General features: G+C 45.8%; 1 protein-coding gene across 1 annotated transcript in view; it reads left to right on the top strand.

The window, feature by feature from the left end:
• The window catches only part of LOC106599045 (calsyntenin-2), a 284,039-nt gene that overhangs the window by 206,130 nt on the left and 61,348 nt on the right, over positions 1 to 16,561 (top strand). The window contains exons 3-5 of the mRNA XM_014190100.2: positions 10,206 to 10,401; positions 11,689 to 11,897; positions 15,820 to 15,969. Coding sequence (XP_014045575.1) covers positions 10,206 to 10,401; positions 11,689 to 11,897; positions 15,820 to 15,969 — 555 coding nt within the window. The remainder of the gene's footprint in view (positions 1 to 10,205; positions 10,402 to 11,688; positions 11,898 to 15,819; positions 15,970 to 16,561) is intronic.

The raw sequence follows: 16,561 nt of genomic DNA, 5'->3' as shown, positions 1-16,561 counted from the left end.
GGAGGGGTGTGAGTGTGTGGCAATGAACAGCCTTTGGCGCGCAGCACGTTGGCAGTGCCTGCTGAGACCTCTTGGCTTGGCATGCTGTAAGGAGTAACTCTGGCTGATAGTCTGTTTGGCCAGCAGCAACCAGTTACATATAGACTGTCTGATGAAGCGCCAGCCTGTTGGTGCTGCTGCCCACTGCCAGTGAAGTATTACTGGATGAACACAGAGCTGAGACTGAATGAATGGTGAGGAAATTGAGATACATTAGTAGATGCCTCGCCGGGCACTCAAGATTACCATATGTGAAAATTATATTTATAGAAGATAAGACGATCAAATGAGTAAAGGATTTTGGGTGTGAGTGATGCATTTGTTTCGGTTTTCTCCTAATTGACGTGCAGGTGACAAAATAGGAACTTAGTCCATAACTCAACAGTGTAGGTAATTGCATTTAGTGTTCACTAGTGGCCATCTCAGAATCAAATCAGATTTTATTTGTCACGTGCCGAATACAACTGGTGTAGACTTTACAGTGAAATGCTTACAAGCCCATTGCCAACAATGCTGAGTTAAAAAGTATGAAAAATATTTGAGAAATAAAAAGGAGATAGTAACACAATAAAATAACAAGGCTATATACGAGGAGTACCGGTACTGAGTCAATGTGCAGGGGTACGAATGGTATCAAATGGTATCAAATACATGAAGTACGTGGTTTCCATGTGTTTGATGCCATTCCATGTGCTCCGTTCCAGCTATTATTTTGAGCCGTCCTCCCCTCAGCAGCCTCCACTGACATGTAGCTGGGAGTAAAAGTGACTAGGCAATCTGGATAGATAATAAGCAGAGTAGCAGCAGCGTATGTGAAGAGTGTGAAATTGTGTCTGTGTATGAGTGTGTGTGTGTGATGTCAATATGCATGTGTGGGTGCGTGTATGTGTGTATGGTTTGGGTGTGTGAGCTTATGTAGTGTGTGTGTGTGTGTTTTATGTGTGTGTGTTGGAGTGTCTGTGTAGTATGTGTGAGTGCATGGGTGGAGTCCAGTGAGTGTACATGGAGCCAGTGCAACAAACTAAAATATTACCATAAATAAATAAATAATAAAGGCGGTCAAGGTAAATATTCCAGGAACCATTTGATTAACTGTTCAGCAAGATTTCAGAAATCTGTTTGATGCAAATAAGTCACAGGCAACTATGGATACCCAGGAGGGACATGCGACATTCTACAATCCTGTCAACCCTAGTCACAGCAAATTACACAAGCCTAAACCTACACAAGTGTACACTGTACATTCCGTCTCTGCCTCTGTTGCAACCTAATCGCTGTTGGTTTCATTCCTCACCACAGCAGAGTTGTTTCCGGGCGATGGGCGTCCCAGAGCGAGGGGCTCCCGGTGTTCAGGAAACCCTGTCTCTGTGACCTCGTGACCACCGCAGATGTGGGAGCTGTCAGTGTGTACCCGCCACGGGGAAACCAAGCGGCTGTGGAGGCAGCAGGGTCAGTTGGGGCGGAGATGGAGAGATGAGGGAGGTAGAAAGAGAAAAAAGGAGAAATGGAAGGAAGTAGAGAGGGTAGAGATGAGAGGAGGATGCAGAGAGAGGAGGGGAATGTAGAGAGGGTAGAGATGAGAGGAGGATGCAGAGAGAGGAGGGGAATGTAGAGAGGGTAGAGATGAGAGGAGGATGCAGAGAGAGGAGGAGAATGTAGAGAGGTAGAGATGAGAGGAGGATGCAGAGAGAGGAGGAGAATGTAGAGGGGTAGAGATGAGAGGAGGATGCAGAGAGAGGAGGGGAATGTAGAGAGGGTAGAGATGAGAGGAGGATGCAGAGAGAGGAGGGGAATGTAGAGAGGGTAGAGATGAGAGGAGGATGCAGAGAGAGGAGGAGAATGTAGAGAGGGTAGAGATGAGAGGAGGATGCAGAGAGAGGAGGGGAATGTAGAGGGGTAGAGATGAGAGGAGGATGCAGAGAGAGGAGGGGAATGTAGAGGGGTAGAGATGAGAGGAGGATGCAGAGAGAGGATGAGAATGTAGAGGGGTAGAGATGAGAGGAGGATGCAGAGAGAAGAGGAGAATGTAGAGGGGTAGAGATGAGAGGAGGATGCAGAGAGAGGAGGAGAATGTAGAGGGGTAGAGATGAGAGGAGGATGCAGAGAGAGGAGGGGAATGTAGAGGGGTAGAGATGAGAGGAGGATGCAGAGAGAGGAGGGGAATGTAGAGAGGGTAGAGATGATAGGAGGATGCAGAGAGAGGAGGGGAATGTAGAGGGGTAGAGATGAGAGGAGGATGCAGAGAGAGGAGGAGAATGTAGAGGGGTAGAGATGAGAGGAGGATGCAGAGAGAGGAGGAGAATGTAGAGAGGGTAGAGATGAGAGGAGGATGCAGAGAGAGGAGGGGAATGTAGAGAGGTAGAGATGAGAGGAGGATGCAGAGAGAGGAGGGGAATGTAGAGAGGGTAGAGATGAGAGGAGGATGCAGAGAGAGAAGGAGAATGTAGAGAGGGTAGAGATGAGAGGAGGATGCAGAGAGAGGAGGAGAATGTAGAGAGGGTAGAGATGAGAGGAGGATGCAGAGAGAGGAGGGGAATGTAGAGAAGTAGAGATGAGAGGAGGATGCAGAGAGAGGAGGGGAATGTAGAGAGGGTAGAGATGAGAGGAGGATGCAGAGAGAGGAGGAGAATGTAGAGAGGTAGAGATGAGAGGAGGATGCAGAGAGAGGAGGGGAATGTAGAGAGGGTAGAGATGAGAGGAGGATGCAGAGAGAGGAGGGGAATGTAGAAAGCAGGGGGTGGAGGGGGAGGGATGAGACGAGCAGAGCACCTGGGTGCCAACTTTAAGAGCTGAATAATTGATGCCCCCTGAGCAGAGGTCATCCGGAGAGGGAGGAGGACAGGCAAACAGGGGGACAGACTCAGGGGAGGCCTGCCAGGCACAGCTATTTATAGCTGCATTAACTCTCCCTTCTCTCCCTCTCTCTCTCTTTGTCTATATGTCTGACTCTCTTCCTCTGTCTCTCTTAAGTATCTGTCTTTTTCTCACCCTCATCCTTTTATGGCTTACTCTCACTGTCTATTTTCCCTCTCTCTTAGCTTTGTCTCTCTTCTCTTTCACTCTTTCTTTCCCCATTCGCTTGGCCTCTTTTCCTCTCCATACTTTCTGTCTTACATCTTCCTTTCCCATCTCTCTTTCCCTCCCTCCCTGTCCTATCCTCACCTCCTCTACCTCCCCTCTCTTCACGCTATAAATCAATGAGCTAGGTACCCAGGGCTCTCTCTCTCTTCCTGTCCTATCCTCACCTCCTCTACCTCCCCTCTCTTCATGCTATAAATCAATGAGCTAGGTACCCAGGGCTCTCTCTCTCTTTCCCTCCCTCCCTGTCCTATCCTCACCTCCTCTACCTCCCCTCTCTTCATGCTATAAATCAATGAGCTAGGTACCCAGGGCTCTCTCTCTCTTTCCCTCCCTTCCTGTCCTATCCTCACCTCCTCTACCTCCCCTCTCTTCATGCTATAAATCAATGAGCTAGGTACCCAGGGCTCACTCTCTCTTCCTGTCCTATCCTCACCTCCTCTACCTTCCCTCTCTTCATGCTATAAATCAATGAGCTAGGTACCCAGGGCTCTCTCTCTCTTTCCCTCCCTCCCTGTCCTATCCTCACCTCCTCTACCTCCCCTCTCTTCACGCTATAAATCAATGAGCTAGGTACCTAGGGCTCTCTCTCTCTTCCTGTCCTATCCTCACCTCCTCTACCTCCCCTCTCTTCATGCTATAAATCAATGAGCTAGGTACCCAGGGCTCTCTCTCTCTCTTCCTGTCCTATCCTCACCTCCTCTACCTCCCCTCTCTTCACGCTATAAATCAATGAGCTAGGTACCCAGGGCTCTCTCTCTCTTTCCCTCCCTCCCTCCCTGTCCTATCCTCACCTCCCTCTACCTCCCCTCTCTTCACGCTATAAATCAATGAGCTAGGTACCCAGGGCTCTCTCTCTCTTCCTGTCCTATCCTCACCTCCTCTACCTCCCCTCTCTTCATGCTATAAATCAATGAGCTAGGTACCCAGGGCTCTCTCTCTCTTCCTGTCCTATCCTCACCTCCTCTACCTCCCCTCTCTTCATGCTATAAATCAATGAGCTAGGTACCCAGGGCTCTCTCTCTCTTTCCCTCCCTCCCTCCCTGTCCTATCCTCACCTCCTCTACCTTCCCTCTCTTCACGCTATAAATCAATGAGCTAGGTACCCAGGGCTCTCTCTCTCTTCCCTCCCTTCCTGTCCTATCCTCACCTCCTCTACCTCCCCTCTCTTCATGCTATAAATCAATGAGCTAGGTACCCAGGGCTCTCTCTCTCTTCCTGTCCTATCCTCACCTCCTCTACCTCCTCTACCTCCCCTCTCTTCACGCTATAAATCAATGAGCTAGGTACCCAGGGCTCTCTCTCTCTTCCTGTCCTATCCTCACCTCCTCTACCTCCTCTACCTCCCCTCTCTTCACGCTATAAATCAATGAGCTAGGTACCCAGGGCTCTCTCTCTCTTCCTGCATGCTTCAACTCCTGATTCACTCTGTCACGCCCGCTACCTCAGGCCCGACGATAATGATCATTTTGTTTGGCTTCAATGGGCTAAAACAGATTGTAATGAACAATGAACGCTAAACAAGCATAATTACATCATTTTTCCCTTACCATTATTCACAGTCTTCACGCATGAATTGCAAGGTAAGCTTTGTGTCAAAGTATTAAACTACCTAAGTCAACAGTTTGTCACGTTGTATAAATGATTGGTGACAGGCGCAGAAATACGTAATAGGGGGTTTTAATACTCTAACCAAAAATACAACATGCCATGAAAAGGCACGGGGACGAAGCCCAAAACAAACACTTATACAAAAACATAGGGATGTAACCCAAACAAAAGAGCGAGGTTAAACCTCTAATAAATACACGGGACGAGACCCGTAATAACAATATACGGGACGAGACCTGTAATAACAAGTGCACAACAATACACGGGACGAGACCTATAACGAGTACACAATACACGCAGCACGAAAGCCGAAACAACAAAGCACAGGTACTCACAAGACCAACGGACATGGGAACAATAACAGACAAAACAATGGTGAACAGAGGGCACATATATACAATTACTAACCAGGGGGAATGGGAACCACGTGTGCGTAATGAAACAGTTCAGTGACGCCTAGAGGCTGGTGATGTAGACCTCAGGAGCTGGTGCACGGAATGAGCAGCAGTACCGGGGGAATCCGAGACACAGTTAAAGTCATACTTGTCCTACAGTTGCTTCGCCATTGATTGTGATTTCAATTAACATCCAACCCAACTCCCCAGTTCCTTCTGCGTATTCAAGTCCTACGACTGTACTGGTGCAAGTACAACCATTGCATTGCATTGCATCCCCCGAAAGCCCCAGATAGAAAAAAGCCCCTGTGTTGTCATGTCCATTGAGAGAGAGAGAGAGAGAGAGAGAGAGAGAGAGAGAGAGAGAGAGAGAGAGAGAGAGAGAGAGATTGTCTGTGAAAGCTGTTTATTAGCTGCAGGGGTCACACGGTTGGCTCTGCTATCTCCCAAATGCAATTAGGAGGTCTGGTATCTTAATGAAAGAGTCCAATGGGATTCTAATGAATTGTCCACCATGACTGGCAATAAGCAATGCCCTTGGTGGTGAAGCCACAGCCAATACCTCACAACAATATGAATGACCAGAGGGGTTCTGCAGAAATGGTGGTGTAGGTTACTGTTATTGTGAGAAAGGAAAGGATGAGGTACTGCATGAGAAATGTCATAACATCATACATACGTAGCTTGATCCATAGTGTTGTTTTCAGGCTGTGTGTGTGTGTGTGTGTGTGTGTGCTACTTTAATAGGCCGTTGGATGGTGTGTGTTACAGCTCATTCAGGCTGTTGTGGAGTATATTCAAAACAACTCAAATCCAACTTTATTTGTCACATGCACCGAATACGACAAGTGTAGACCTTACCGTGAAATGCTTACTTACAAGCTCTTAACCAACAGTCCAGTTCAAGAAGAGTTTAGAAAATATTTACCAAATAAACTAAAGTAAAAAATAATAACAAATAACACAATAACGAGGTTATATACAGGGGGTATCGGTACCAAGTCAGCGTGCGGGGGTACAGGTTAGAGGTCATTTGTAGGTAGGGGTGAAGTGACTATGCATTGATAATAAACAGCGAGTAGCAGCAGTATACAAAACAAATGGGGGGGGGGCAATGTAATAGTCCGGTGGCCATTTGATTAATTGTTCAGCAGTCTTATGACTTGGGGGTAGAAGCTGTTAAGGAGCCTTTTGGTCCTAGACTTGGCGCTCTGGTACCGCTTGCCGTGCGGCAGCAGAGAGAACAGTCTATGACTTGGGTGACTGGAGTCTCTGATAATTTTATGGGCTTTCCTCTGACCGCCTATTATATAGGTCCTGGATGGCAGGAAGCTTGGCCTCAGTGATGTACTGGGCCGTACGCACTACCCTCTGTAGCACCTTACGGTCAGATGCCGAGCAGTTGCCATACCAGGCGGTGGACCATGATAGATCGTTGGGGATGTGGACACCAAGGAACTTGAAACTCTCGACCCGCTCCACTACAGCCCCGTCGATGTTAATGGGGGCCTGTTTTCCTGTAGTCCATGATCAGCTCCTTAGTCTTGATCACGTTGAGGGAGAGGTTGTTGTCCTGGCACCACACTGCCAGTTACCTGACCTCCTCCCTATAGGCCGTCTCATCGTTGTCTGTGATCAGGCCTACCACTGTTGTGTCGTCAGCAAACTTAATGATGATGTTGGAGTCGTGTTTGGTGACGCAGTCCTAACACTTTAATTCAAAATCTAACTTGTCATAACTCCCATAGCAACTAGCAACTGTAATGTGTAAGTTTGACCTATCCACTAGCAATCCGCTAGTAGTCCATCCTTCATTGGGCCGCTCGTTATCCAGACACACAGTAGAAAAACATATCACAAATCAACAGAAAGCTAAAGAAGAGCTCAGAGAAAACCCTTAACCTCTTCATCTTCCTCTTCCTCATTCTCCCGCCTCTGTGTCAGATCACTGTTTTGTGAGTGTGTGAGCGCTAGCAGCAGGTCATTAGCGACGAGAGTCATAATCCAGTGAGTAATTAAAGAAAGGGGGCGAGGGTTCGTCTGAGAGCGCTAGATCACTAGCTGAGAGGCGAGAGAATCAGCAAATCAACTATAAGCCTTCCGATAGGGTCGCCAGGAGAGACCCGCTTTTTAATCAGCCACACACACACACACACACACACACACACACACACACACACACACACACACACACACACACACACACACACACACACACACACACACCACACACACACACACACCACCATCATCATGATGAGACAAAACACACACCACGAGAGGGAATTGAACGTGACATTTGATTAAAAGGAGGATAATTAACGTGGTGGATGAAGTAATCTGTTTCTAAGTAGGGAAAGGGGATGATTTTGGGGGTCACTGTCCTAGACAGATGCCCATAGGCTGTGTTTACACAGGCAGCCCAATTCTGATCTTTTTTCACTAATTGGTCTTTTGACCAATCACATCAGGACTTTTCACATCAGATATTTTTCATAGCTCGTCTGATTGGTCAAAAGACCAATGCATGAACAAATATCAGTATTGGGCTGCCTGTGTAAACACAGCCTTAGAAGGCCAGATGGGCAAGCTCAGGGTTTGCACCAACTTTCAGGGATTAAACCGAAAACGACTTGGTTTTGATATTTCAGAGGTTCAATAGGAGGTGAGCGTGGAATACACCTGGCACAGAGAAAGCAATGCTCTTTTCCAGCTCAAATTCTTTCAATAGAGATTCAATATGCTCTATTTGATTGACTTTTCTCTGAATCATTTTAGCTGACTCCCACACTTCCCACCAAACTATAGCACTGTTTCACATTTACTGTGAAAACATCCACTTCCTGTAAGATATATGCCAAAGAGATCAGGTCCAAAATGGTGAGATTCAGATAAATAGCTGACTATTAGAGCTCATCTCCCAGCAGTGCTTGTGAGAGGCAATCTAATTGCTGTTCAAGAGAGATTCAAGGTGCTCTTATGCTGACATGATAAGAAACTTCTTCCCTGAAATCTGTCTGTCTTTACCATTTACATCGTCTCTCTCACTGCGCCCGTCGATACGTTCCCTTACCCAGAAAAATACATTTGTGCCCAACCAGATGGAGCGGGAAACGGCATCAGACCCAAACTACTCAGTGAAAATGTTTTTATTTTATTCCAAGTACTCTGTACATTTCTGTATTTTATATATAGTGTATGATTGTTTTTGTTATTTTCATATTGTCTCCCCCTTCCTCCCTCTCCATCTAACTAAATATTTGGACGGCGCTGGATGTGCAGAGCCTTGATGTGCTTATCTTTCCCCTCGCACACCTCCCACAGTGTTTGGATTATTATTTTCTCCCTCTGCGCACCTCGCCGCCTATTGTGGTGGCCGTTTAATTTCGATAAGGCATTGAAATATAGAGGGGAAATTTAAACCGCAAGCCCAGGCAGCAGCACGGACAGGCGGACCGCAGAGGGTAAATTGTTATTTCACCATTACGGATGGAGAGAGAACTGAATGGGTGGAATGAGTTCTAAAAAAAAAAGAGAGAGAAAGAGCGAGGGATGGAAAATGGAGAGAGAGAGAGAGACAGAGAGAGAGAGAGAGACAGAGAGAGACAGAGAGAGAGAGAGAGAGAATATGTTTGGCTTATCAGAGCTTGGCAGTGGGGCTTGTGCACACAAGGGATAGCCCTGGCACTTTTTGTTCCTGACGTCCTGCTGGGATTTAGGTGATATCAGTTGTCACGGGGTCAGGGGCGCGAGGCTTTTCCCTTAAGGCCATTTCCCCAAATCCCTGAAAAGAACACTCACAGAAAGATAGAGACAGTTCCAGAATCAGAAACCTGTAAAAAAAAAAAAAATAGCTAAAAGAGCAAAACAAAATGTCTATTTGTGAGTTGGTGTAGCTTATCTGTACTTCTTTCCTTCTTGACTACACCTGGTACACCTGGTACACCTGGTACACCTGGTACACATGGTACACATGGTACACCTGGTACACAGGCCCCTACTTAATTTCTGTCACTGAGATATGCTGACAAAGATCATTGTGTTCAGCAGTGTGACTGACTCAATTATGAGGTGATGTTTCAACAAGTTCATGAACAATGTGTATTGCCCAATATTGCATTGCCTCTGAACAAGTTGAGGATATTGTAGGGAGGATTGGAGGGATTTGTGAACCTACTACACCAAGAGGTTTGGAAGTCTTACAAGATCACCAAGTGTTGGTCCAATGGACTTGGTTTACCACCCTACCCCATCACCAAGAAAGTGTTCTCCAGTGTTTCTCTTAAAAGACCCTCACACAACTCTTGCTGTGCCACCAATGGTAGCAAACGGTTTGTCAATCCCACTTCTGACACCAGTGTAGTGAATGTGGGAAGCAGTCAGTAGCAAGACTTGAACCAGAGACCCTGACAAGGCAAGCACACACTCTGTGTCACAACTACGCTCTGTGTCACAACTACACTCTGTGTCACAACTACACTCTGTGTCATAAGGGAGGTCGTGCTTAAATATGACAATTTCAATCTGACTCATTCAACAAGGTAAAACTATTTTTTACAGCAAACGATTGTATAAAGTTACTCATGTCCAGCAGACAATTCAACTTCAGTTGAACTTGATTATCACACCACTTGTGCTATTAAAAGCTGAGATAGAAAACCAGCATGAACTCTCGTATATCTCCTATTGGAGACCATTAGACTTAAAAACTTTCTTTTTCTGGAAGGTGGCCTGGAGAGAGGACTATCGAAAAACTAAGCAAACACAAATTGCATTTCCTTCTCCCTGTCTGGCCTGGCACGACATGATGCCACCGAGGCAATTACAACTGCAGAACCGAGGCAATTACAACTGCAGAACGCACACACAGTCTCTTAGCAGCTCAGCTGTTTTTTTGCCACCATCTCTTAAAACATACACAATGTCCTCGACAACAGTCTTTAGAGTGGCGTCATGCAGAGACATTTCCAGGTCTGATCTGTAAATAGGTTGACACACTTTTAATCCTTTCTCTCTACCTTGTTTCCTCTCCACCCCTCTTGTCCTCCTCCTCCTCTTCCATCTCCTCCTCCTCTTGTTCAGGGGAGATCTGTGCATTTAAGATCCACGGGCAGGAGGCCCCGTTCGAGGCGGTGGTCCTGAACAGGACGTCAGGGGAGGGGGTCCTGAGGGCCAAGGGCCCGGTGGACTGTGAGACCCAGAAGGAGTACACCTTCATCATCCAGGCCTACGACTGTGGGGCGGAGGCCAGTGGAGCCAGCTGGAAGAAGTCACATAAGTAAGGAAGGGTGTGTCGGTTTCGGGGGTTGGTGTGTGTGTGTGTTGGAGGGAATGTCGGAGGGTGTGTGTGTGTGTGCCTGTATCTTTGTGTAATGTGTGTGTGTGTGTGTGTGATCGATTTTTGTAAAAATGATGCATTACACAAGCAAACTGATATTTCCCTACATGCCCATGCTACGTGTACAGTATGTGGGTCCTACAGTTGTTCTCAATACTATGGTCGTAGACAGTGACAGATCACATCCACTGTGTAATACCTAGTCACAGCTGAGACTTGCTCAATGTTCAGCTCGTGGGATGTTTTTAATTAATAAGGGCCTGAAGGATCCTTATGAGCCAGACAGTTGTGGACAACCGCAAATCAAGCCCTATATCCCTGCTCTGATGAAGTGCTATTGAAAGCTGTTGTCTAGGGCAACGACTAAGGCGGATACTGTCACACAGAGAGAGAGAGCGGTATGAGAGAGAGGGAGGGATTTCACAGCTTGGGCATCTTTGATGAATGTCTCTTAACATAGAGAGATGATACTGTGTGTGTGTGTGTGTGTGTGTGTGTGTGTGTGTGTGTGTGTGTGTGTGTGTGTGTGTGTGTGTGTGTGTGTGTGTGTGTGTGTGTGTGTGTGTGTGTGTGTGTGTGTGTGTGTGTGCCTGTGTGTGTGTGTGCCTCAGCTAAGCAGCATCACTGCAGGACATTCTAAGTAGGTCTCATTAAGTGAATGTCTTTAATTAGGAAGACATGCTACAGCAACAGACCCACCATCGCTTCTTGTCACACAAGGTCATTGTCAGGTTGAGTTTGAGAAACTGGACTTATATAAATAATACTAAGATATTGAAAATATGTCTTGTTATGTTCAGCCCTTTAGTGTTGTTTGGGGATTGTTTTACATAGTACAAAGAAGAGGCCCTGAACCAACCTAGATGTAGTGGCGATATCTCTCATTCGCTCCGAGGCAAAAAAAATTGCATCACTACCAACCTTTTTTACAGTACAACTGTCAGTGAAAAACTGGATTTGACTTTGTCTGTACAGTATGCTCTCATGTTTCTCTCTCTCTTGTTCTCTCAGCTGGTAATGAGATTATGAGCAGATTTATATTGTATGTTATGGTTTGTTGTTTCTGTTTTTGAGAGTTTAGAAGGGGTTTGGGTTTGAAGACGTTGAGTATTTTGTAATCATTGGTTACTTATTTTGTCATGTTGGAAGAAAGAGCATCAAAGATATCGGTCTTACTGCCGCTCTCTGTCGCTCTCTGTCGCTCTCTCTTTCTCTCGCTCTCTCCAGGGCCGTGGTTCACATCCAGGTGGATGATGTAAATGAGTTTTCTCCTGTGTTCCGGGAGCCTATGTACCACGCTTCAGCAATGGAAGGGAAGATCTATGACAGCATCCTGCAGGTAGAGGCCTGGGACCAGGACTGTTCCCCGCAGTACAGCCAGATCTGCAACTATGACATCGTCACCTCCGACACGCCCTTTGCCATCGACCGCAACGGTCAGTGACCTCTAACCCCCATCCCCTGACCGCACAACCTGCAGGTCAAAAGGCACAAGTATCCTCATCTACTCCTGACTTTGCATTAGAGGTCAAATAATTGTGTCTCTCTCCACACACTCTTCATTCAGGAAACAATGTAAACTCTGTCACAGCGGTCAACTTGGTTACACTTTACTTTCCGTAACAGCAATGACACAAACTGTTCCTCAGGCCATCAAATTGGCTAGGCATCATTTTTATACAGTCACCATCAGAAGTTTGTATCTAGATCGAGTTACAGTCAGTACACATGGCCCATGCGGAAATTGAACCCACAAAGTTGCTGTTGCCAGAATTCTTCTCCAACCCACTGAACTTAGTTCATTCTATTCAAAGTACATCTCTCACACCATTTGTCAGTGTGCTGTATTCATGGACTTTTCAAATGCTTCTCCATTCATCCTCTGATCAGAGTGCAGTGCTATACAGAGTGATCTGAAACTGGATCCAGCTCTGTGTTATCAGCGGGAAAACAAGGACGAGTGGAGCGGACAGGCCAAAATGACATCAGATACTCCACAGCTTGCCATCTCTGCTAGCCTCTCTCATCCCGCTCTCCTCTCTCCCTTTTTCTTCCTTCCTCCCTCTCTTTCCTCCCTCTCTCTTTCTCTCTCCATCCCCACCTCCTTTCTTTTCTATCTCTCTGTTTGTTTCCCTCTCTCTCTTTCTTAATGTCTTCCTCCCTGTCTGGTACCTCTGATGTCCACTGGCACGGCTCAGGCGCCTCTGTGACCCCCAGGGGACAGCAGGTTGGCACTTTCATGGCTCCCGCATGCCATGCCAGCTCCACGGCTGCCAGTCGCCTTGCCTCCTATGGCCCTCCCAGGCTCTGCAGTGTGACTGGCACTTGTGGTGATCAAATAGAGCTGAGCGTAGTGATGCTTGGGGGCCGCCAGAGTGTGTTTTGTACCGAGGGGCTTCTGGCTCCATCATTAACCGTGGATCAGAGGCCTGAGTAAGTTATTAAATAAAACAGGCCTGTCTGCCCTCTGTAGCTCAGGGAGAGAAGGAGAGAGATGGAGTGAGTGAGGAGGGGAGAGACTAACCACTGGAACACATGAACAGAGCACAACTCAGGATATAAAGAAGTACTTTTAATCATGTCTCTCCACCAGTTGGTAAATTTCCCATTACACCGTTTTTATAAAAATGTGTTCAATAACCCTGTTGGAGTAAAAAGTCTATCTAATGTAGTTTTGTTAGATATCCACCTCATTTGTAACCTACAGTATACCCTGCCTGGGTCAGGTTCTATCGTGGTATTAGATGTATCACAGTTGCATGTATTGCATTCAATCAAAGAAAACACAATGCCATCTCTCCTCACTTCCCTAAAGTGTCATTTAGGGTAGAATCCATACAACTCATTGTTGTCAATGGGAGATTTCCACAAAATAAGGAGTTGTGCATGGATCCAGTCCATTGAGACCAGTGTAACCACCACCACAGCCATTGCGGTGGAACTACAGTACAGTGTTTCATCTGAATAAAAGCCTCCTTTTGATTCACTGCATGACATGAATCAACACAATCAGTGCCAACAACATACCACTCCACTAACGCTCCGACCCAGATTCACAGAAGGATGTGAGAGACTGAGATATCCTCCTTTTCCAGGGAACATCATGTTCGTAGTGCCCATCTGGGAGTGGCGCTGTCCAGGTTTGAGGGCTCACACTGCTCCTGACCTCTCCTCTCTTCTCCTCTCCTCTCCTCTCCGCTGTCTCCTTTACAGCATCAGGACCATAGAGATACAACTATAAAGAGGCTGAACTCATAAGTCCCCAAACCATAATTCCTCTCTAGTGCTCTATCTCTATGATCCAAACCCAGGCACACTCTCAGACAACCAAACTGACTCTAGAGGCTGCTAGCGAGTACACTGAAAATAGAACAAATGTAGGGAAGGTGGGAAAACAAATTCAAACTCAGTTTGGACACACCTATTCATTCCAGGTTTTTTTTTTTTTTTTACTATTTTCTACATTGTAGAATAATAGTGAAGACATAAAAACTATGAAATAACAAACATGGATTCATGTAGTAACCAAAAAAGTGTTAAACAAATAAAAATATATGTTATATATCAGACTCTTCAAAACAGCCACCCTTTGCCTTGATGCATACTCTTTGCACACTCTTGGCATTCTCTCAACCAGTTTCATGAGGTAGTCAATGAGAATGCATTTAATTTAACAGGTGTGTCTTGTTAAAAGTTCATTTGTGGACATTTCTTTCCTTCTTCATGCGTTTGAGCCAATCAGTTGTGTTGTGACAAGGTGGGGGAGTATACAGAAGATAGCCCTATTTGGTAAAAGACCAAGTCCATATTATGGCAAGAACAGCTCAAATAGGCAAAGAGAAATGACAGTCCATCATTACTTTAAGACATTAAGGTCAGTCAATCTGGAAAATTTCAAGAACTTTGAAAGTTTTGTCAAGTGCAGTTGTAAAAACAATCAAGCGCTGTGATGAAAATGGCTCTCATGAGGACCGCCACAGGAAAGGAAGAACCAGAGTTACCTCTGCTGCAGAGGATAATTCATTAGAGTTACCAGCCTCGGAAATTGCAGCCCAAATAAATGCTTCACAGAGTTCAATTAACAGACACATCTCAACATCAACTGTTCAGAGGAGACTGCATGAATCAGGCCTTCATTACATTGGTTGAATTGCTGCAAAGAAACCACTACTAAAGGACACCAATAAGAAGAAGAGACTTGCTTGGGCCAAGAAACATGAGCAGTGGACATTAGACTGGTGGAAATCTGTCCTTTGGTCTGATGAGTCCAAATTTGAGATTGTTGGTTCCAACTGCCGTGTCTTTGTGAGACGCAGAGTAGGTGAACAGATTATCTCAGCATGTGTGGTTCCCACCATGAAGCATGGAGGAGGAGGTGTGATGGTCTGGGGGTGCTTTGCTGGTGACGCTGTCAGTGATTAATTTGTAATTCAAGGCACACTTAACCAGCATGGCTACCACATCATTCTGCAGCAATACGCCATCCCATCTGGTTTGCACTTAGTGGGACTATCATTTGTTTTTCAATAAGACAACGACCCAACACACCTCCAGGCTGTGTAAGAGCTATTTGACCAAGAAAGAGAGTGATGGAGTGCTGCATCAGATGACCTGGCCTCCACAATTACCTGACCTCAACCGACTTGAGATGGTTTGGGATGAATTGGACCGCAGAGTGAAAGAAAAGCAGCCAACAAGAGCTCAGCGTGAACTCCTTCAAGACTGTTGGAAAAGCATTCCAGGTGAAGCTGGTTAAGAGAATGCCAAGACTGTGCAAAGCTGTCATCAAGGCAAAGGGTGGCTACTTTGAAGAATCTAAAATCTAAAATATATTTGGATTTGTTTAACACTTTTTTGGTTACTAAATGATTCCATGTGTGTTATTTCATAGTTTTGATGTCTTTACTATTATTCTACAAAATAGTAAAAATAAAGAAAAACCCTTGAATGAGTAGGTGTGTCCAAACTTTTGACTGGTACTGTATAAGGTACACTCTTAGAAAAAAAGGAGCTATCTAGAACCTAAAATGGTTGTTCCACTGTCCCCATAGGAGAACCCTTTGAAGAACCCTTTTAGGTTCCAGGTAGAACCATTCTGGTTCCAGATAGAACCCTTTTGGGTTCAATGTAGGACCGTTTCCACAGAGGGAAATGGAACCAAAAAGTGTTCTCCCTGAACCAAAAGGGTTTTAGAGTCTGACGAGCCTTGCAGATGTAGATGGCAAAGGAACTCAGTAAAATTTATTGTAAAAGAGGTTTATTCTTTGACTCCAGAAATACAATCTATTTGCAGAAGATATCAGTGACTATGATTTTCTTGAGTGCATCCATGTTTACATTTACATTTTCCTTCTCTAGGCAACATCAGAAACACGGCGCGTCTGAGCTACGACAAGAAGCAGCGCTACAAGGTCATGGTGACCGCCTTCGACTGCGGCCAGAAGAGGGCGACGGAGAGTGTGGCAGTGCACATCGACGTCAAGCCTGTCTGCAAACCTGGCTGGCAAGGTCAGTCTAATCAAAGGAGAAGTGCACACACTGCTTAGATCTGAGTTGCAGATCCCAAAAGATACTACTAACAGGTTGCTAATTATTTGATAAGTAGTGTGGATTCCCACATGTTAGAGGAACACTATTTATATTTTATTTATTTAACTAGGCAAGTCAGTTAAAAACAAATTCTTATTTTACAATGAAGGCCTACCCGGCCAAACCCTCCCCTACCCGGACAATTGTGCGCCGCCCTATGAGACTCCCAATCACGGCCAGTTGTGAAACAGCCCAGTATCGAACCAGGGTCTGTAGTGACACCTCTAGCACTAGGATGGAGTGCTTTAGACCGCTGCACCACTCGGGAGTATCTGGTGAAGAGCAGCAGAAATGGATTGCTTCCACTCAGATTGAAGGACATTTTAGGGGTGTTATCTAATTTTTTGCATATGAATATACCAGACAATCTACACAGCTGGTGAACAAGTCTACACAGCTGGTGAACAAGTCTACACGGCTGGTGAACAAGTCACACGGCTGGTGAACAAGCCTACACGGCTGGTGAACAAGTCACACGGCTGGTGAACAAGCCTACACGGCTGGTGAACAA

Source organism: Salmo salar, chromosome ssa03, assembly GCF_905237065.1.
Source record: "Salmo salar chromosome ssa03, Ssal_v3.1, whole genome shotgun sequence".
Taxonomy (NCBI): domain Eukaryota; kingdom Metazoa; phylum Chordata; class Actinopteri; order Salmoniformes; family Salmonidae; genus Salmo; species Salmo salar.
This window is presented reverse-complemented; position numbering and strand designations above follow the sequence as displayed.